Source organism: Salvelinus namaycush, unplaced genomic scaffold, assembly GCF_016432855.1.
Source record: "Salvelinus namaycush isolate Seneca unplaced genomic scaffold, SaNama_1.0 Scaffold1928, whole genome shotgun sequence".
NCBI lineage: Eukaryota > Metazoa > Chordata > Actinopteri > Salmoniformes > Salmonidae > Salvelinus > Salvelinus namaycush.
The window spans coordinates 8,611-32,027 of record NW_024058706.1 but is presented as its reverse complement, the minus strand read 5'-3'; the positions used below and the strand labels follow the sequence as shown (position 1 = coordinate 32,027).

The 23,417-nt window shown below is 45.5% G+C and overlaps 1 protein-coding gene across 1 annotated transcript; it reads left to right on the top strand.

Moving 5' to 3' along the window:
- Positions 1-277: 277 nt before the first annotated feature.
- On the top strand, positions 278-22,918 carry LOC120037852 (SKI family transcriptional corepressor 2-like). Its single transcript, XM_038983819.1, has 6 exons — positions 278-1,747; positions 5,609-5,672; positions 5,839-5,904; positions 10,520-10,684; positions 14,365-14,432; positions 22,862-22,918. The coding sequence occupies exons 1-6, from the start codon at positions 278-280 to the stop codon at positions 22,916-22,918; spliced, it is 1,890 nt and encodes a 629-aa protein (XP_038839747.1).
- Positions 22,919-23,417: the final 499 nt, after the last annotated feature.

Below are 23,417 nucleotides of genomic sequence, written 5' to 3'. Positions count from 1 at the left end.
GAAATCAAATGTGGTATTGCTTTTCAATCAGCGTCAAGTTCTTCACCATTAGGCATATATTTTATTTTGATCATGAAAATTTGATATTATTATAATAATAATAATAATCATTATAATTATTTTAACTGAAAATCTGTCTGACTGATGTGCAGTTTGAACTGAAATGTTAATGTGTGTGTGGTTTTCCAGCAGGGTATCATCCAGACAGACAGACTGACAGGAGGACTGACTCCACGGTAACACAACCTACTACCTGGTTACCAACACCAGCGCTACCATGACGACTCCCCCCAGCTCGTTCCAGCAGGAGCCCCTGACCCCCCCCAGACCCCCCCACTCCTCCTCCCTGAAACCCAACCAGGTGGGTCAAGTGGTTCTGTATGGTGTACCCATCGTCTCCTTGGTGATCGACCATCAGGAGCGGCTGTGTCTGGCCCAGATCTCCAACACTTTGCTGAAGAACTACAGCTATAACGAGATCCACAACCGCCGCGTGGCGCTGGGTATCACCTGTGTTCAGTGCACCCCTGTCCAGCTGGAGATCCTGAGGCGAGCTGGCGCCATGCCCATCTCCTCCCGCCGCTGTGGCATGATCACCAAGCGAGAGGCGGAGCGGCTGTGTAAGTCCTTCCTGGGAGAGAACAACCCCCCCAAACTGCCTGACAACTTCGCCTTTGATGTGTCACACGAGTGTGCCTGGGGTAGCCGTGGTAACTTCATCCCAGCACGCTACAACAGCAGCAGAGCCAAGTGCATCAAGTGTTCCTACTGCAGCATGTACTTCTCTCCTAACAAGTTCATCTTCCACTCTCACCGTACTCCTGAAGCCAAGTACACCCAGCCGGACGCTGCTAACTTCAACTCCTGGAGACGCCACCTGAAGCTGTCAGATAAAACCCCTCCTGATGACCTGGCGTTTGCCTGGGAGGACGTGAAGGCCATGTTTAATGGTGGCAGCAGGAAGCGGTGTCTACCCTCATCTCACTGCTCCCCCATGGGGCCGGGAAAGGTTGTGAACTCTGGTCTGCCCCACATGATGACCCCTGACCTGGTCCAGAAGAGGAGCCGCTTCGAGGAGGAGGAGGACCTGGATGGAAGCAGCCTGTCTCCCCATAAGAACCCTCGCAGCTACCCGGTGATCCCTGTGCCCAGTAAAGGGTTCGGCATGCTGCAGAAGTTTGCCCCCACCTCCCTGTTCCCCAACCCCTACTCCTTCCCAGCCTTCAGCCTCTGTCAGCAGAAGAAAGATGACAGTGAGGTGGCTGGAGGACAGAAGAACACTGGTCTGTCAGGTCTGCTGTGGCCCGGTCGTAAAGACACCTTCTACCCTCCGTTCTGCATGTTCTGGCCCCCTAGGGCCGCTGGGGGCCTCCCGGTGCCCACCTACCTGCAGCCACAGCCGTCCGTCAACACCCTGTCCTCATTGGCCGAGAGCCCTTCCCTCAGGCAGGCCTTCCTCGACCTATCAGAGCACTCACAGCCAAGGGCAGGGCCAGACATGAGGGCCACACCCAGGTCAGGCCTGTTTGACCCTGACTCCTCCCCCCTGACCTCTGACCTGCGCCCTGTGACCTCAGAGGGCTGGCTGAAGCTGCTGGATGTCCCGTCTCTCCAGGCCAGGAAAGCCTCCTACCACTCAGCCTTCCGACCCGTCGTCAAGGATGCAGAGAGCATCGCCAAGCTCCATGGAAACCTGGAGGAGTTTGGTTCGGATCGCCACCTGTCCCCCGCCACCAGCTGCAGCTACGCCTCTGAGAGCGGAGGAGAGGGGGAGGAAGAGGGAGAGGGAGGAGAGAGTGAGGAGGAAGGAGAGGTGGATGTAGAGACCAAGCAGGATGAAGAGGAGGAGGAAAGCTTCAACAGACCAACCCCACCTCAGACTCACAGCGGCCTGCACCTCCGAGGGCTGACTGAAGGATCAGGACCTTGGGAGAGAGGAGAGAAAGAGGCTGTCACCTTCCCCTGCAGCCCTGCAGATCACAGCCAGGACCAGAGCAGCAGTAGCCTGCCTGCCTCTCCTCCTGCTCCCCCTGCCAGCCTCACACTCTCTCTCCCTAGCCCCACACACACCCCGCTGCCACTGGAGGACCAGGCCTACAAAAATGTAAATATTCCCTTAAGGCACTTTAACTAATTATTATTTAATTGGCGCTGTAGGCTGGCTGATGTAATATGCATAAAGAGATTGATAGCGGCGTATCCCTGAAGAAATGAAACATCCACAGTGCTCTGATCCCTGATAATAAGAACAGTCCGGTATTGTTTAATGGTCACATTATATCGGTTCTCTCCTTGTCACTTTCTGCCTGTTAGCCTTTCTAATCTGGAACCTGTCGACTCCACATTAACAAGGCTAAGGGAGTTGGTCCCCAACCAGGGGAAACAGTCCTGTTGTACTAATACAAGTGAGGAGACATTCACAGTCTAATAACAACACTAATGAAGAGACATTCACAGTCAAATAGTAACGTCAATGAGGGAGACATTCACAGTCAAATAGTAACGTCAATGAGGGAGGCATTCATAGTCAAATAGTAACGTCAATGAGGGAGACATTCACAGTCTAATAACACTGAGGGAGGCATTCACAGTCTAATAACAACACTAATGAAGAGACATTCACAGTCAAATAGTAACGTCAATGAGGGAGACATTCACAGTCTAATAACACTGAGGGAGACATTCACAGTCTAATAACACTAATGAAGAGACATTCACAGTCTAATAACACTAATGAAGGGACATTCACAGTCTAATAACACTAATGAAGAGACATTCACAGTCTAATAACACTAATGAAGAGACATTCACAGTCTAATAACACTAATGAAGAGACATTCACAGTCTAATAACACTAATGAAGAGACATTCACAGTCTAATAACACTAATGAAGAGACATTCACAGTCTAATAACACTAATGAAGAGACATTCACAGTCTAATAACACTAATGAAGAGACATTCACAGTCTAATAACACTAATGAAGAGACATTCACAGTCTAATAACACTAATGAAGAGACATTCACAGTCTAATAACACTAATGAAGAGACATTCACAGTCTAATAACACTAATGAAGAGACATTCACAGTCTAATAACACTAATGAAGAGACATTCACAGTCTAATAACACTAATGAAGGGACATTCACAGTCTAATAACACTAATGAAGAGACATTCACAGTCTAATAACACTAATGAAGGGACATTCACAGTCTAATAACACTAATGAAGAGACATTCACAGTCTAATAGTAACAGTGATGAGAGAGACGGTCCTGCTGTATTGATGCTACAGGCTCAGTATGGGAGGCTTCAGGCTTCGCATTGGGATAGTAACACTACAAGCTTCCCATTGGGATAGTAACACTACAAGCTTCCCATTGAATAGTAACACTACAAGCTTCCCATTGGATAGTAACACTACAAGCTTACCATTGGGATAGTAACACTACAGCTTCCCAATGGATAGTAACACTACAAGCTTCCCATTGGATAGTAACACTACAAGCTTCCCATTGGATAGTAACACTACAAGCTTCCCATTGGATAGTAACACTACAAGCTTCCAATTGGGATAGTAACACTACAAGCTTCCCATTGGGATAGTAACACTACAAGCTTCCCATTGGATAGTAACACTACAAGCTTCCCATTGGATAGTAACACTACAAGCTTCCCATTGGATAGTAACACTACAAGCTTCCAATTGGGATAGTAACACTACAAGCTTCCCATTGGGATAGTAACACTACAAGCTTCCCATTGGATAGTAACACTACAAGCTTCCCATTGGATAGTAACACTACAAGCTTCCCATTGGGATAGTAACACTACAAGCTTCCCATTGGGATAGTAACACTACAAGCTTCCCATTGGATAGTAACACTACAAGCTTCCCATTGGATAGTAACCCTACAAGCTTCCCATTGGGATAGTAACACTACAAGCTTCCCATTGGATAGCAACACTACAAGCTTCCCATTGGGATAGTAACACTACAAGCTTACCATTGGGATAGTAACACTACAAGCTTCCCATTGGGATAGTAACACTACAAGCTTCCCATTGGGATAGTAACACTACAAGCTTACCATTGGGATAGTAACACTACAAGCTTCCCATTGGATAGTAACACTACAAGCTTCCCATTGGATAGTAACACTACAAGCTTCCCATTGGGATAGTAACACTACAAGCTTCCCATTGGATAGTAACACTACAAGCTTCCCATTGGATAGTAACACTACAAGCTTCCCATTGGATAGTAACACTACAAGCTTCCCATTGGATAGTAACACTGCAAGCTTCCCATTGGATAGTAACACTACAGGCTTTCCATTGGATAGTAACACTACAGGCTTCCCATTGGATAGTAACACTACATGCTTCCCATTGAATAGTAACACTACAAGCTCCCCATTGGATAGTAACACTACAGGCTTCCCATTGGATAATAACACTACAGGCTTCCCATTGGATAGTAACACTACAGGCTTCCCATTGAATAGTAACACTGCAGGCTTCCCATTGGGATAGTAACACTACAAGCTTCCCATTGGGATAGTAACACTACAAGCTTCCCATTGGATAGTAACACTACAAGCTTCCCATTGGATAGTAACACTACAAGCTTCCCATTGGATAGTAACACTACAAGCTTCCCATTGGATAGTAACACTGCAAGCTTCCCATTGGATAGTAACACTACAGGCTTTCCATTGGATAGTAACACTACAGGCTTCCCATTGGATAGTAACACTACATGCTTCCCATTGGATAGTAACACTACAGGCTTCCCATTGAATAGTAACACTACAGGCTTCCCATTGGATAGTAACACTACAGGCTTCCCAATAGATAGTAACACTACAGGCTTCCCATTGGATAGTAACACTACAGGCTTCCCATTGAATAGTAACACTACAGGCTTCCCATTGGATAGTAACACTACAGGCTTCCCATTGGATAGTAACACTACAGGCTTCCCATTGGATAGTAACACTACAGGCTTCCCATTGAATAGTAACACTACAGGCTTCCCATTGGATAGTAACACTACAGGCTTCCCATTGGATAGTAACACTACAGGCTTCCCATTGGATAGTAACACTACAGGCTTCCCATTGGATAGTAACACTACAGGCTTCCCATTGGATAGTAACACTACAGGCTTCCCATTGGATAGTAACACTACAGGCTTCCCATTGGATAGTAACACTACAGGCTTCCCATTGGATAGTAACACTACAAGCTTCCCATTGGATAGTAACACTACAAGCTTCCCATTGAATAGTAAGACTACAGGCTTCCCATTGGATAGTAACACTACAGGCTTCCCATTGGATAGTAACACTACAGGCTTCCCATTGGATAGTAACACTGCAGGCTTATATTAAGAGTGTTGTTCATGATAGACAAAATTAGGCCAAAAGGAGAATTGTTCCACTCCATTGACTCTTGAAGTCTGCGAAGGCCAGAAGCTATTCTAGTGTACCCCAGCATTCTATCCCAGGACACCAGCAGTTCTATTGTGGGTAGCATTATTAGACACCTTCCCGGTTTGATATGTAGATGCTAAAACCTCTGTCTTTCTCTGTGTTCTCAGACTCATAAAAGCAGAGACCACGTTCTGCCTGTTTACACAACCAAAGAAAACTCCAACATAACTCGTGAGTAGCGTTACCTCCTCATCTGATTGGTTTGAAGACATCGGTTCCTTTCTACCAGTTTTCTGTGTGCAGGTGACCAAATCAACTCTGCTCCCTTATGAACAGATGAATGAATGTCCTTCTGTTCTCCTCTTCCCCTCTCATTCTCCTCTTGATGAAAACAAAGAGCCCAGCAGTTTCTTTGTATCAGAGACAGACTCATCTGGCCCAGAGTACTGGAGAGAGACGGCAGGTAAAACCTCTACTATAATATCTAACTGCTTAATCAAGACAGATAAACCCTCTACTATAATATCTAACTGTTTAATCAAGACAGATAAACCCTCCACTATAATATCTAACTGTTTAATCAAGACAGATAAACTCTCTACTATAATATCTAACTGCTTAATCAAGACAGATCAACCCTCTACTATAATATCTAACTGTTTAATCAAGACAGATAAACCCTCCACTATAATATCTAACTGTTTAATCAAGACAGATAAACTCTCTACTATAATATCTAACTGCTTAATCAAGACAGATCAACCCTCTACTATAATATCTAACTGCTTAATCAAGACAGATCAACCCTCTACTATAATATCTAACTGTTTAATCAAGACAGATAAACCCTCCACTATAATATCTAACTGTTTAATCAAGACAGATAAACCCTCTACTATAATATCTAACTGTTTAATCAAGACAGATCAACCCTCTACTATAATATCTAACTGTTTAATCAAGACAGATAAACCCTCTACTATAATATCTAACTGTTTAATCAAGACAGATCAACCCTCTACTATAATATCTAACTGTTTAATCAAGACAGATAAACCCTCTACTATAATATCTAACTGTTTAATCAAGACAGATAAACCCTCTACTATAATATCTAACTGTTTAATCAAGACAGATAAACCCTCCACTATAATATCTAACTGTTTAATCAAGACAGATAAACCCTCTACTATAATATCTAACTGTTTAATCAAGACAGATCAACCCTCTACTATAATATCTAACTGTTTAAGATACCCATCCCGGATCCGGGATCCTCCTCATCAAAAAAGCTGACTAGCATAGCCTAGCCTAACGGGACAGGGATATCATATAATATAATTTTCATGAAATCACAAGTCCAATACAGCAAATGAAAGATAAACATCTTGTGAATCCAGCCATCATTTCCGATTTTTAAAAAGTTTTACAGCGAAAACACAATATGTATTTATATTAGCTAACCACAATAGCCAAACACACAACGGCATATTTTCACCATGTTTCCACCGCATAGGTAGCTTTCACAAAACCCACAAATAGAGATAAAATTAATCACTAACCTTGAACAACTTCATCAGATGACAGTCTTATAACATCATGTTATACAATACATTTATGTTTTGTTCGAAAATGTGCATATTTATAGCTAAAAATCCTGGTTTTACATTGCAGCCACCATCACAAATAGCACCAAAGCAGCCAGAATAATTACAGAGAGCAACGTGAAATACATAAATACTCATCATAAAACATTTATGAAAAATACATGGTGTACAGCAAATGAAAGATAAACATCTTGTGAATCCAGCCAATATTTCCGATTTTTTAAGTGTTTTACAGCGAAAACACAATATAGAATTATATTAGCTCATCACAATAGCCAAACACACAACGCCATTTATCCACCGCAAACATAGCTTTCGCAAAAACCAGCAATAGATATAAAATTAATCACTAACCTTTGGACAACTTCATCAGATGACAGTCTTATAACATCATGTTATACAATACATTTATGTTTTGTTCGAAAATGTGCATATTTAGAGCTGCAAATCGTGGTTATACATTGTGAATACGTAGCAACAATTCACCAAAATCTCCGGAGATATTTTGGACAGTCACCTAATCTAATTAAAGAACTCATCATAAACTTTACTAAAAAATACATGTTGTACAGCAAATGAAAGATACACTGGTTCTTAATGCAACCGCTGTGTTAGATTTTTTTAAATAACTTTAGTAGAACATACAGCATGCAGTATTGTGAGACAGCGCTCACATATTCTCCGCCTTGTTGGAGCCAACATTTACCACAAAAATACGAAATAACATCATAAATATTCTCTTATCTTTCTTGAGCTTCCATCAGAATGTTGTGCAAGGAGTCCTATTTCCAGAATAAATCATTGTTTGGTTTTAGAATGTCCATTTCTTCTGTCGAATTAGCAACTTTGGCTAGCCATGTGGAGCTCACGTGTCCAAGAAATGTTTGCGCCTGGAACGAAAAATTCCAAAAGTCCCAATAAACGTTGAATAAACTGATCAAACTCGGTTGAAAAATCCGACTTTATGATGTTTTTCTCATATGTATCAAATAAAATCAGAGACGGAGCAATTCGCTGTGTATACCTGTGTATATATGAACGTTTTTCAGAAGACAATGTCGAGTTCCCCCGCGCGCCGTCGAAAACTGACAAAATACCGGACCTGCCACTCCAAAAGCTCTTATTCGGCCTCACATCAAGCTAGACACCCCATTCAACCTTCTACTGCCTGTTGACATCTAGTGGAAGGCGTATGAAGTGCATACATATCGATAAATAAAAGCCAATTGAATAGGCAAGCCCTGACACAGAGCCTCGTTTTCAGATTTTTCACTTCCTGTGTGGAAGTTTGCTGCCAAATGAGTTCTGTTTTACTCACAGATATAATTCAAACAGTTTTAGAAACTTCAGAGTGTTTTCTATCCAATAGTAATAATAATATGCATATTGTATGATCTAGAACAGAGTACGAGGCCATTTAATTTGGGCACGATTTTTTCCAAAGTGAAAACAGCGCCCCCCCTATTCACAAGAAGTTTTTAATCAAGACAGATAGTCATTTAAGTCATTTAGCAGACGCTCTTATCCAGAGCGACTTACAAATTGGAAAGTTCATACATATTCATCCTGGTCCCCCCGTGGGAATTGAACTCTGGTCCCCCCGTGGGAATTGAACCCACAACCCTGGCGTTGCAAGCGCCATGCTCTACCAACTGAGCCACACGGGACGGGACCACACATAAACCCCCTCTGTAATATCTAACTTGTCTAACTGGTTTATCAAGACAGATAAAACCATCACTATAATAGGACATCTATCTAGACAAGGAGAACAGTAGACTCATTCTCCTCTCACAGACCATACTGTAGGTTTAGGGATTACTAGAGATACATAAATAGATGGAATAGCTGATAGACGGTGCAACGGAACATCGGCTGTTTCCAGTGTTCCAATGTGTTCCAGAATGTTTTGTAGAATGTGTTCTACAGGGGGCCATTACAGTTCTAGAATGTGTTCTACAGGGGGCCATTACAGTTCTAGAATGTGTTCTACAGGGGGCCATTACAGTTCTAGAATGTGTTCTACAGGGAGCAAACAAGACAATCAGCTCAACACAGGGAAGGTGACAATCTCCATCTCAACAATATCAAACCCATATAATTGCCTTTTCCCTTGGCAAAACCTTTCATTACAAAGATCACATCTTATTGCCTTTTATATCTGTCACAGAGACATTAAAAGGGTTTTATGACATCTATGCCAACATTCTTATTATGTAGCCCATAATGATATCCTCACATAATGTAGAATTTATTTCAAAAAATTACACGAAACAAATTAAATGAGACCACCTTTGTCTGATTGCTAAACGTCTCCCTGGGCGATGGACGACGTGATTAGAAGTTCTGATTCCAAAGACTCTCAGACTCTGTCTTAAGGAGAGGGCTGTTTCTTGGGAGAAAAATAATCTAATTTTCCATTTATGTAATGCAAACTGCCTTGGCTTTGACTATTCACGGTTAATTGACTGTCAAACGAGGTTGTTATCCTGAGGCACTGTCTGCTGATTTGCTTGTCAAATGAGACAGAGAGAGGAGAGGAGCGAGAGAGCGAGAGCAGGCCGTTCCAAATGAGGGAAGTGTTGGGAGGCTTAAGGAGGCAAGACATGAAATGACTAGAGAGGGAAAGAGAGAGGGAGAGAGAGAGAGAGTGAGAGATGGAGAGAGGGGGAGATTATACATAGAGAGAAGGAGAGAGCGAGGGGGAGATTATATACACAAATGTGCTGGATCGCTTCATTTAAGCCATTTGATTTGCCACATTGTCAGAATTCAGATACAAACACAAGACATTTTCAGGTTCATGGATGAAGAAATCAGGCCATAATGGAAACAACACTAACATTGTAGAAGACTGATATAAGAATATGTTCATCATGGTTACAGCACCACAGTAATACAAATCCAGTGTTAACAAACGCTGCACGGCTACAGACGCTATGGACTGCAGGCAGAACAATAGGTTTTACAGGCACCAGAATAACAAAAATATTGTTGCAAGTGAATGCTAATTCAAGCATTTTAGGGAAAGTATTTAAAACATTCACCAAGTGGTTTAATTAGTTATTTACATGACCAAGCGTTTTCCATGATTATTAATTGGTTTATAGCATAATGCAACAGATATTGTCTGATCGATATATTCAGTCAAATGAATAGTGGGCACGATTATAGTGAGATCATTAGTGCAGTTTGACATTTAACATTTACAAACGTGGTTCTATACGGAATGCAATGACCATTGAGAATGTAAATGACAGTAGTTCTCTGAGAGCACAGTAGACAGGGCAATAGAAGATCATAGCCCGTCTAGGCTCCAGACAGGTGGAAATATGCAGTTAGACTGACACCTACAGGCCAATGGTTACATTGCAATCAGAGGACTACAGATTATTAGAGGGATAATATAACTCACTGTCCCATTGAATGCTTGATTCAAACTCAAAATGTATTTCCTTTCCTCCTTTCCAGGGGATCAAACTCAAGATGGAAGTTCCCCCGTGCCACTAAAGGAGGATGTTGAGAACATGGAGAAAGAGGAACTCCAGAAGGTTCTGTTGGAACAGATCGATCTACGAAGACGACTAGAACAGGAGTTCCACGCTCTGAAGGGAAACTCACCCTTCCCTGTGTTCCGTAAGGCTAACTCTCTGTCTCTAACCCTAACCCCTCACACCCTAACCCTTCCCTGTGTTCCGTAGGTCTACCTCTCTGTCTCTAACTCTGACCCTTCATACCCTAACCCCTCACACCCTAACCCCTCTAACTCTAACCCTTCATGCTCAAACCCTTCATACCCTAACCCCTCACACCCTAACCCTCACACCCTAACCCCTCACACCTCACACCCTAACCCTCACACCCTAACCCTAACCCTTCATACCCTAACCCCTCACACCCTAACCCCTCATACCCTAACCTCTCATACCCTAACCCTAATCCTTCATACCCTAACCCCTCACACCCTAACCCCTCATACCCTAACCCCTTATACCCTAACTTTCACCCTTCATACACTAACCCTTCATACCCTAACCCCTCATACCCTAACCCCTCATACCCTAACCTCTCATACCCTAACCCCTTATACCCTAACTCTAACCCTTCATACACTAACCCTTCATACCCTAACCCCTCATACCCTAACCCCTCATACCCTAACCCCTTATACCCTAACTCTAACCCTTCATACACTAACCCTTCATACCCTAACCCCTCATACCCTAACCCCTCATACCCTAACCCTTCATACCCTAACCCTAACCCTTCATAACCTAACTGTAACCCTTCCTACCCTAACCCTAACCCTTCATACCCTAACCTTAACCCTTCATACCCTAACCTTAACCCTTCATACCCCAACCCTTCATACCCTAACCCTTCATACCCTAACCTTAACCCTTCATACCCTAACCTTAACCCTTCATACCCCAACCCTTCATACCCTAACCCTTCATACCCTAACCCTTCATACCCTAACCCTTCATACCCTAACCCTAACCCTTCATACCCTAACCCTTCATACCCTAACCCTGCATAACCTAACCCTAACCCTTCATACCCTAACCCTAACCCTTCATACCCTAACCCTTCATACCCTAACCCTTCATACCATAACCCTAACCCTTCATACCCTAAGCCTAACCCCTCATACCCTAACCCTAACCCTTCATACCCTAACCCTAACCCTTCATACCCTAACCCTAACCCTTCATACCCTAACCCTTCATACCCTAACCCTAAACCTTCATACCCTAACCCTATCCCTTCATAACCTAACCCTTAATACCCTAACCCTTCATACCCTAACCCTTCATACCCTAACTCTAACCCTTCATACCCTAACCCTTCATACCCTAACCCTAACCCTTCCCTGTGTTCCGTAAGGCTAACTCTCTGTCTCTTAACCTAACCCCTCATACCCTAACCCTTCATACCCTAACCCATCATACCCTAACCCTTCATACCCCAACCCTTCATACCCTAACCCTTCATACCCTAACCGTAACCCTTCATAACCTAACCCTAACACTTCATACCCTAACCCTAACCCTTCATACCCTAACCCCTCATACCCTAACCCTTCATACCCTAACCCTTCATACCCTAACCCTTCATACCATAACCCTAACCCTTCATACCCTAAGCCTAACCCCTCATACCCTAACCCTAACCCTTCATACCCTAACCCTTCATACCCTAACCCTTCATACCCTAACCCTAACCCTTCATACCCTAACCCTAACCCTTCATACCCTAACCCTAACCCTTCAAACCCTAACCATATCCCTTCATACCCTAACCCTTCATACCATAACCCTAACCCTTCATACCCTAACCCTAACCCTTCATACCCTAACCCATCATACCCTAAGCCTTCATACCCCAACCCTTCATACCCTAACCCTTCATACCCTAACCCTAACCCTTCATACCCTAACCCTAACCCTTCATACCCTAACCCATCATACCCTAACCCTTCATACCCCAACCCTTCATACCCTAACCCTTCATACCCTAACCCTAACCCTTCATACCCTAACCCCAACCCTTCATACCCTAACCCTTCATACCCTAACCTTAACCCTTCATACCCTAACCCTTCATACCCTAACTCTAACCCATCATACCCTAACCCTTCATACCCTAACCCTTCATACCCTAACCCTTCATACCCTAACTCTAACCCTTCATACCCTAACCCTTCATACCCTAACTCTAACCCTTCATACCCTAACCCTTCATACCCTAACTCTAACCCTTCATACCCTAACCCTTCATACCCTATCTCTAACTCTTCATACACTAACCCCTCATACCCTATCCCTAACCCTTCATTCCTTAACCCTAACCCTTCATACCCAAACCCCTCATTCCTTAACCCTAACCCCAACCCTTCATACCCTAACCCTTCATACCCTAACCCTAACCCCTCTTTCCTTAACCCTAACAGTTCATACCCTAACTCTTCATACCCTAACCCTAACCCCCCATACCTTAACCCTAACCCCTCATACCCTAACCCTAACACCCCATACCTTAACCCTAACCCCTCATACCCTAACCTTAACCCCCCATACCTTAACCCCAACCCTTCATACCCTAACCCTTCATACCCTAACCCTAACCCCTCTTTCCTTAACCCTAACAGTTCATACCCTAACTCTTCATACCCTAACCCTAACCCCTCATTCCTTAACCCTAAACCTTCATACCCCAACCCTAACCCCCCATACCTTAACCCTAACCCCTCATACCCTAACCCCTCCACCCTAACCATAACCACTCATACCCTAACTGTTACCCCTCATACCCTAACCCCTCACACCCTAACCCCTCACACCCTAACCCCTCACACCCAAACCCTCATACCCTAACCCTAACCCCTCATACCCTAACCCTAACTCTCATACCCTGACCTCTCATACCCTAACCCTAACCCCTCACACCCTAACCCTAACCCCTCACACCCTAACCCTAACCCCTCATACCCTAACCCCTCACACCCTAACCCCTCACACCCTTACCCTAATCCCTCACACCCTGACCCTAACCCCTAACCCCTCACACCCTAACCCCTCACACCCTAACCCTAACCCCTCACACCCTGACCCTAACCCCTCACACCCTAACCCTAACCCCTAACCCCTCACACCCTAACCCTAACCCCTCACACCCTAACCCCTCACACCCTAACCCTAACCCCTCACACCCTAACCCTAACCCCTCACACCCTAACCCTAACCCCTCACACCCTAACCCTAACCCCTCACACCCTAACCCTAACCCCTCACACCCTAACCCTAACCCCTCACACCCTAACCCTAACCCTTCACACCTTGACCCTAACCTCTCACACCCTAACCCCTAACCCCTCACACCCTAACCCTAACCCCTCACACCCTAACCCTAACCCCTCACACCCTAACCCCTTACACCCTAACCCCTCACACCCTAACCCCTAACCACTCACACCCTAACCCTAACCCCTCACACCCTAACCCTAACCCCTCACACCCTAACCCTAACCCCTCACACCCTAACCCCTCACACCCTAACCCTAACCCTTCACACCTTGACCCTAATCCCTCACACCCTAACCATAACCCCTAACCCCTCATACCCTAACCCTAACCCCTAACCCCTCACACCCTAATCCTAACCCCTAACTCCTCACACCCTAACCCTAACCCCTAACCCCTCACACCCTAACCCTAACCCCTAACCCTTCACACCCTAACCCTAACCCCTAACCCCTCACACCCTAACCCTAACCCCTAACCCCTCACACCCTAACCTTATTTTATGAATCCCAGATCATTTCCAGGACCAGATGAAGCGAGAACTATCGTACAGAGAGGAGATGGTACAGCAGCTACAGATGGTCAGATCACCTACTACTATACAATAATGTGACATTTATTCTACTCTGTCTGACCCTAACCCCTACTACACTGTCTGACCCTAACCCCTACTACACTGTCTGACCCTAACCCCTACTACACTGTTACACTGTCTGACCCTAACCCCTACTACACTGTTACACTGTCTGACCCTAACCCCTACTACACTGTTACACTGTCTGACCCTAACCCCTACTACACTGTCTGACCCTAACCCCTACTACACTGTCTGACCCTAACCCCTACTACACTGTCTGACCCTAACCCCTACTACACTGTCTGACCCTAACCCCTACTACACTGTCTGACCCTAACCCTACTACACTGTCTGACCCTAACCCCTACTACACTGTCTGACCCTAACCCCTACTACACTGTCTGACCCTAACCCCTATTACACTGTCTGACCCTAACCCCTACTACACTGTCTGACCCTAACCCCTACTACACTGTCTGACCCTAACCCCTACTACACTGTCTGACCCTAACCCCTACTACACTGGCTGACCCTAACCCCTACTACACTGGCTGACCCTAACCCCTACTACACTGTCTGACCCTAACCCCTACTACACTGTCTGACCCTAACCCCTACTACACTGTCTGACCCTAACCCCTACTACACTGTCTGACCCTAACCCCTACTACACTGTCTGACCCTAACCCCTACTACACTGTCTGACCCTAACCCCTACTACACTGTCTGACCCTAACCCCTACTACACTGTCTGACCCTAACCCCTACTACACTGTCTGACCCTAACCCCTACTACACTGTCACACTGTCTGACCCTAACCCCTACTACACTGTTACACTGTCTGACCCTAACCCCTACTACACTGTCTGACCCTAACCCCTACTACACTGTCTGACCCTAACCCCTACTATACTGTTACACTGTCTGACCCTAACCCATACTACACTGTCTGACCCTAACCCCTACTACACTGTCTGACCCTAACCCCTACTACACTGTCTGACCCTAACCCCTACCACACTGTCTGACCCTAACCCCTACTACACTGTCTGACCCTAACCCCTACTACACTGTCTGACCCTAACCCCTACTACACTGTCTGACCCTAACCCCTACTACACTGTCTGACCCTAACCCCTACTACACTGTTACACTGTCTGACCCTAACCCCTACTACACTGTTACACTGTCTGACCCTAACCCCTACTACACTGTCACACCGTCTGACCCTAACCCCTACCACACTGTCTGACCCTAACCCCTACTACACTGTCTGACCCTAACCCCTACTACACTGTCTGACCCTAACCCCTACTACAGTGTATGACCCTAACCCCTACTACACTGTCTGACCCTAACCCCTACTACACTGTCTGACCCTAACCCCTACTACACTGTCTGACCCTAACCCCTACTACACTGTCTGATCCTAACCCCTACTACACTGTCTGACCCTAACCCCTACTACACTGTCTGACCCTAACCCCTACTACAGTGTATGACCCTAACCCCTACTACACTGTCTGACCCTAACCCCTACTACACTGTCTGACCCTAACCCCTACTACACTGCCTGACCCTAACCCCTACTACACAGTCTGACCCTAACCCCTACTACACTGTCTGACCCTAACCCCTACTACACTGTCTGACCCTAACCCCTACTACACTGTCTGACCCTAACCCCTACTACACTGTCTGACCCTAACCCCTACTACACTGTCTGACCCTAACCCCTACTACACAGTCTGACCCTAACCCCTACCACACTGTCTGACCCTAACCCCTACTACACTGTCTGACCCTAACCCCTACTACACTGTCTGACCCTAACCCCTACTACACTGTTACACTGTCTGACCCTAACCCCTACTACAGTGTCTGACCCTAACCCCTACTACACTGTCTGACCCTAACCCCTACTACACTGTCTGACCCTAACCCCTACTACACTGTCTGACCCTAACCCCTACTACACTGGCTGACCCTAACCCCTACTACACTGTCTGACCCTAACCCCTAATACACTGTCTGACCCTAACCCCTACTACACTGTCTGACCCTAACCCCTACTACACTGTCTGACCCTAACCCCTACTACACTGTCTGACCCTAACCCCTACTACACTGTCTGACCCTAACCCCTATTACACTGTCTGACCCTAACCCCTACTACACTGTCTGACCCTAACCCCTACTACACTGTCTGACCCTAACCCCTACTACACTGTCTGACCCTAACCCCTACTACACTGTCACACTGTCTGACCCTAACCCCTACTACACTGTTACACTGTCTGACCCTAACCCCTACTACACTGTTACACTGTCTGACCCTAACCCTACTACACTGTCTGACCCTAACCCCTACTACACTGTCTGACCCTAACCCCTACTACACTGTCTGACCCTAACCCCTACTACACTGTCTGACCCTAACCCCTACTACACTGTCTGACCCTAACCCCTACTACACTGTCTGACCCTAACCCCTACTACACTGTCTGACCCTAACCCCTACTACACTGTCTGACCCTAACCCCTACTACACTGTCACACTGTCTGACCCTAACCCCTACTACACTGTTACACTGTCTGACCCTAACCCCTACTACACTGTCTGACCCTAACCCCTACTACACTTTTACACTGTCTGACCCTAACCCATACTACACTGTCTGACCCTAACCCCTACTACACTGTCTGACCCTAACCCCTACTACACTGTCTGACCCTAACCCCTACTACACTGTCTGACCCTAACCCCTACTACACTGTCTGACCCTAACCCCTACTACACTGCCTGACCCTAACCCCTACTACACAGTCTGACCCTAACCCCTACTACACTGTCTGACCCTAACCCCTACTACACTGTCTGACCCTAACCCCTACTACACTGTCTGACCCTAACCCCTACTACACTGTCTGACCCTAACCCCTACTACACTGTCTGACCCTAACCCCTACTACACAGTCTGACCCTAACCCCTACCACACTGTCTGACCCTAACCCCTACTACACTGTCTGACCCTAACCCCTACTACACTGTCTGACCCTAACCCCTACTACACTGTTACACTGTCTGACCCTAACCCCTACTACAGTGTCTGACCCTAACCCCTACTACACTGTCTGACCCTAACCCCTACTACACTGTCTGACCCTAACCCCTACTACACTGTCTGACCCTAACCCCTACTACACTGGCTGACCCTAACCCCTACTACACTGTCTGACCCTAACCCCTAATACACTGTCTGACCCTAACCCCTACTACACTGTCTGACCCTAACCCCTACTACACTGTCTGACCCTAACCCCTACTACACTGTCTGACCCTAACCCCTACTACACTGTCTGACCCTAACCCCTATTACACTGTCTGACCCTAACCCCTACTACACTGTCTGACCCTAACCCCTACTACACTGTCTGACCCTAACCCCTACTACACTGTCTGACCCTAACCCCTACTACACTGTTACACTGTCTGACCCTAACCCCTACTACACTGTCACACCGTCTGACCCTAACCCCTACCACACTGTTACACTGTCTGACCCTAACCCCTACTACACTGTCACACCGTCTGACCCTAACCCCTACCACACTGTCTGACCCTAACCCCTACTACACTGTCTGACCCTAACCCCTACTACACTGTCTGACCCTAACCCCTACTACAGTGTATGACCCTAACCCCTACTACACTGTCTGACCCTAACCCCTACTACACTGTCTGACCCTAACCCCTACTACACTGTCTGACCCTAACCCCTACTACACTGTCTGACCCTAACCCCTACTACACTGTCTGACCCTAACCCCTACTACACTGTCTGACCCTAACCCCTACTACACTGTCTGACCCTAACCCCTACTACACTGTCTGACCCTAACCCCTACTACACTGTCTGACCCTAACCCCTACTACACTGTCTGACCCTAACCCCTACTACACTGCCTGACCCTAACCCCTACTACACAGTCTGACCCTAACCCCTACTACACTGTCTGACCCTAACCCCTACTACACTGTCTGACCCTAACCCCTACTACACTGTCTGACCCTAACCCCTACTACACTGTCTGACCCTAACCCCTACTACACTGTCTGACCCTAACCCCTACTACACAGTCTGACCCTAACCCCTACCACACTGTCTGACCCTAACCCCTACTACACTGTCTGACCCTAACCCCTACTACACTGTCTGACCCTAACCCCTACTACACTGTTACACTGTCTGACCCTAACCCCTACTACAGTGTCTGACCCTAACCCCTACTACACTGTCTGACCCTAACCCCTACTACACTGTCTGACCCTAACCCCTACTACACTGTCTGACCCTAACCCCTACTACACTGGCTGACCCTAACCCCTACTACACTGTCTGACCCTAACCCCTAATACACTGTCTGACCCTAACCCCTACTACACTGTCTGACCCTAACCCCTACTACACTGTCTGACCCTAACCCCTACTACACTGTCTGACCCTAACCCCTACTACACTGTCTGACCCTAACCCCTATTACACTGTCTGACCCTAACCCCTACTACACTGTCTGACCCTAACCCCTACTACACTGTCTGACCCTAACCCCTACTACACTGTCTGACCCTAACCCCTACTACACTGTCACACTGTCTGACCCTAACCCCTACTACACTGTTACACTGTCTGACCCTAACCCCTACTACACTGTTACACTGTCTGACCCTAACCCCTACTACACTGTCTGACCCTAACCCTACTACACTGTCTGACCCTAACCCCTACTACACTGTCTGACCCTAACCCCTACTACACTGTCTGACCCTAACCCCTACTACACTGTCTGACCCTAACCCCTACTACACTGTCTGACCCTAACCCCTACTACACTGTCTGACCCTAACCCCTACTACACTGTCTGACCCTAACCCCTACTACACTGTCTGACCCTAACCCCTACTACACTGTCACACTGTCTGACCCTAACCCCTACTACACTGTTACACTGTCTGACCCTAACCCCTACTACACTGTCTGACCCTAACCCCTACTACACTGTTACACTGTCTGACCCTAACCCATACTACACTGTCTGACCCTAACCCCTACTACACTGTCTGACCCTAACCCCTACTACACTGTCTGACCCTAACCCCTACTACACTGTCTGACCCTAACCCCTACTACACTGTCTGACCCTAACCCCTACTACACTGTTACACTGTCTGACCCTAACCCCTACTACACTGTCTGACCCTAACCCCTACTACACTGTTACACTGTCTGACCCTAACCCCTACTACACTGTTACACTGTCTGACCCTAACCCATACTACACTGTCTGACCCTAACACCTACTACACTGTCTGACCCTAACCCCTACTACACTGTCTGACCCTAACCCCTACTACACTGGCTGACCCTAACCCCTACTACACTGTTACACTGTCTGACCCTAACCCCTACTACACTGTCTGACCCTAACCCCTACTACACTGTCTGACCCTAACCCCTACTACACTGTCTGACCCTAACCCCTACTACACTGGCTGACCCTAACCCCTACTACACTGTTACACTGTCTGACCCTAACCCCTACTACAGTGACTGACCCTAACCCCTATTACACTGGCTGACCCTAACCCCTACTACACTGTTACACTGTCTGACCCTAACCCCTACTACACTGTCTGACCCTAACCCCTACTACACTGTTACACTGTCTGACCCTAACCCCTACTACACTGTCTGACCCTAACCCCTACTACACTGTTACACTGTCTGACCCTAACCCCTACTACACTGTTACACTGTCTGACCCTAACCCCTACTACACTGTCTGACCCTAACCCCTACTACACTGTCTGACCCTAACCCCTACTACACTGTCTGACCCTAACCCCTACTACACTGTCTGACCCTAACCCCTACTACACTGTCTGACCCTAACCCCTACCACACTGTCTGACCCTAACCCCTACTACACTGTCTGACCCTAACCCCTACTACACTGTCTGACCCTAACCCCTACTACACTGTCTGACCCTAACCCCTACTACACTGTCTGACCCTAACCCCTACTACACTGTCTGACCCTAACCCCTACTACACTGTCTGACCCTAACCCCTACTACTACTACACTGTCTGACCCTAACCCCTACTACACTGTTTGACCCTAACCCCTACTACACTGTCTGACCCTAACCCCTACTACACTGTCTGACCCTAACCCCTACTACACTGTCTGACCCTAACCCCTACTACACTGTTTGACCCTAACCCCTACTACACTGTCTGACCCTAACCCCTACTACACTGTCTGACCCTAACCCCTACTACACTGTCTGACCCTAACCCCTACTACACTGTCTGACCCTAACCCCTACTACACTGTTTGACCCTAACCCCTACTACACTGTCTGACCCTAACCCCTACTACACTGTTTGACCCTAACCCCTACTACACTGTCTGACCCTAACCCCTACTACACTGTCTGACCCTAACCCCTACTACACTGTTTGACCCTAACCCCTACTACAAAGTCTGACAGTGCGGAGTAAAATGCTAGGAACTGCTGTTATGTGATTATTCGTTTTTTGAACTTCTTAGTATATATTGAGTATCAAAATATGAATTTGTTATTATATGATCATACTTATAATACTATGTTATTAGATGAAAACAATTCAATATATCAATAATCCCATTCTGATCAATCCTATTCTGATCAAGCCTATTCTGATAAATCCCATTCTGATCAATCCCATTCTGATCAATCCTATTCTGATCAATCCTATTCTGATCAAGCCTATTCGGTTAAGACTATTCTGATTAATCCTATTCTGATTAATCCTATTGTGATGAATACTTTTCTGATTGTACCATCCTGTAATTCATTGTGTTTAAAACATATTTCAAATAAGCATCTGACATGCCTTTCAAGGCTGGGAAGTTCATTTGTAGCAGTAGTCAATGAGTTGAACAGTTGAATTTATGGGCATCAGTCACACTCTGCTTCTGCTTGCCAGTTACACAGTACCAGTCAAATGTTTGGACACACCTACTCATTTAAGTATTTTTCTTCTTCTATTTTCTACATTGTAGAATAATAGTGAAGACATCAAAACTATGAAATAACACATATGGAATCATGTAGTAACCAAAAAAGTGTTAAACAAATGAAAAAAATAGTTTATATTTGAGATTCTTCAAAGTAGCCACTCTTTGCCTTGATGACAGCTTTGCACACTCTTGGCATTCTCTCAACCAGCTTCACCTGGTATGATTTTCCAACAGTCTTGAAGGAGCATTCTGAGCACTGCTTTTCCTTCACTCTGTGGTCCAACTCATCCCAAACCATCTCGATTGGGTTGAGGTCGGGTGGTTGTGGAGGTCGGGTGGTTGTGGAGGTCGGGTGGTTGTGGAGGTCGGGTGGTTGTGGAGGTCGGGTGGTTGTGGATGTCGGGTGGTTGTGGAGGTCGGGTGGTTGTGGAGGTCGGGTGGTTTTGGAGGTCGGGTGGTTGTGGAGGTCGGGTGGTTGTGGAGGTCAGGTGGAGGAGATGATGGATCTGTCTATAGTTTACAGTCTGTAATGATGTGTCTGATTCAGAGGAGGAGTTGATGGATCTGTCTATAGTTTACAGTCTGTAATGATGTGTCTGATTCAGAGGAGGAGTTGATGGATCTGTCTATAGTTTACAGTCTGTAATGATGTGTCTGATTCAGAGGAGGAGTTGATGGATCTGTCTATAGTTTACAGTCTGTAATGATGTGTCTGATTCAGAGGAGGAGTTGATGGATCTGTCTATAGTTTACAGTCTGTAATGATGTGTCTGATTCAGAGGAGGAGTTGATGGATCTGTCTATAGTTTACAGTCTGTAATGATGTGTCTGATTCAGAGGAGGAGTTGATGGATCTGTCTATAGTTTACAGTCTGTAATGATGTGTCTGATTCAGAGGAGGAGTTGATGGATCTGTCTATAGTTTACAGTCTGTAATGATGTGTCTGATTCAGAGGAGGAGTTGATGGATCTGTCTATAGTTTACAGTCTGTAATGATGTGTCTGATTCAGAGGAGGAGTTGATGGATCTGTCTATAGTTTACAGTCTGTAATGATGTGTCTGATTCAGAGGAGGAGTTGATGGATCTGTCTATAGTTTACAGTCTGTAATGATGTGTCTGATTCAGAGGAGGAGTTGATGGATCTGTCTATAGTTTACAGTCTGTAATGATAGATCTGAAAACCCTTAAATATGAGGTTGTGTTTTGAGTATCTAACCCGAGAGTGAGGGAAGGTTCAGAACAATCCATTTATATTTGTTTGCAAATCAAATGCGCAAAATAAATGTCAATGACTGCATAACAAGGTATATCTACACTGAAATACACTGGACTAATGTTACTGCTCCACCTTGTTCTTCAGATGCCAAACATCATCCGGAAAGAAAAGATCACATCACATCTTAACAAAAAGAGCTAAATTGTAAGTACCTTCTTAATGGTTGTAGAACATTCAGTGTGTAGTGAAGGCAATGGAAAATATGTTGTTAAAACAGGGGGGAGGGGTTCTATGCTGAAGTGGACTTGTTTTTTAGATGGTCATACTAAGGATCATTTTGCTATTTGATTTAGAATTTTAGGACCCATAAGTATAAAATAATATATATACAAATAATTTTAAAAGAATATTGAATTTGGCCTTTACTACAATAGCCCAGAGAAAAGCATAGAATAACACAGTTAAAACATAAATCATAATGAACAAGGTTCTAAATTTAGGATATATTAAAAAACTCAGCTATATAAATATATATATACATATAATATACACTGCTCAAAAAAATAAAGGGAACACTTAAACAACACAATGTAACTCCAAGTCAATCACACTTCTGTGAAATCAAACTGTCCACTTAGGAAGCAACACTGATTGACAATAAATTTCACATGCTGTTGTGCAAATGGAATAGACAAAAGGT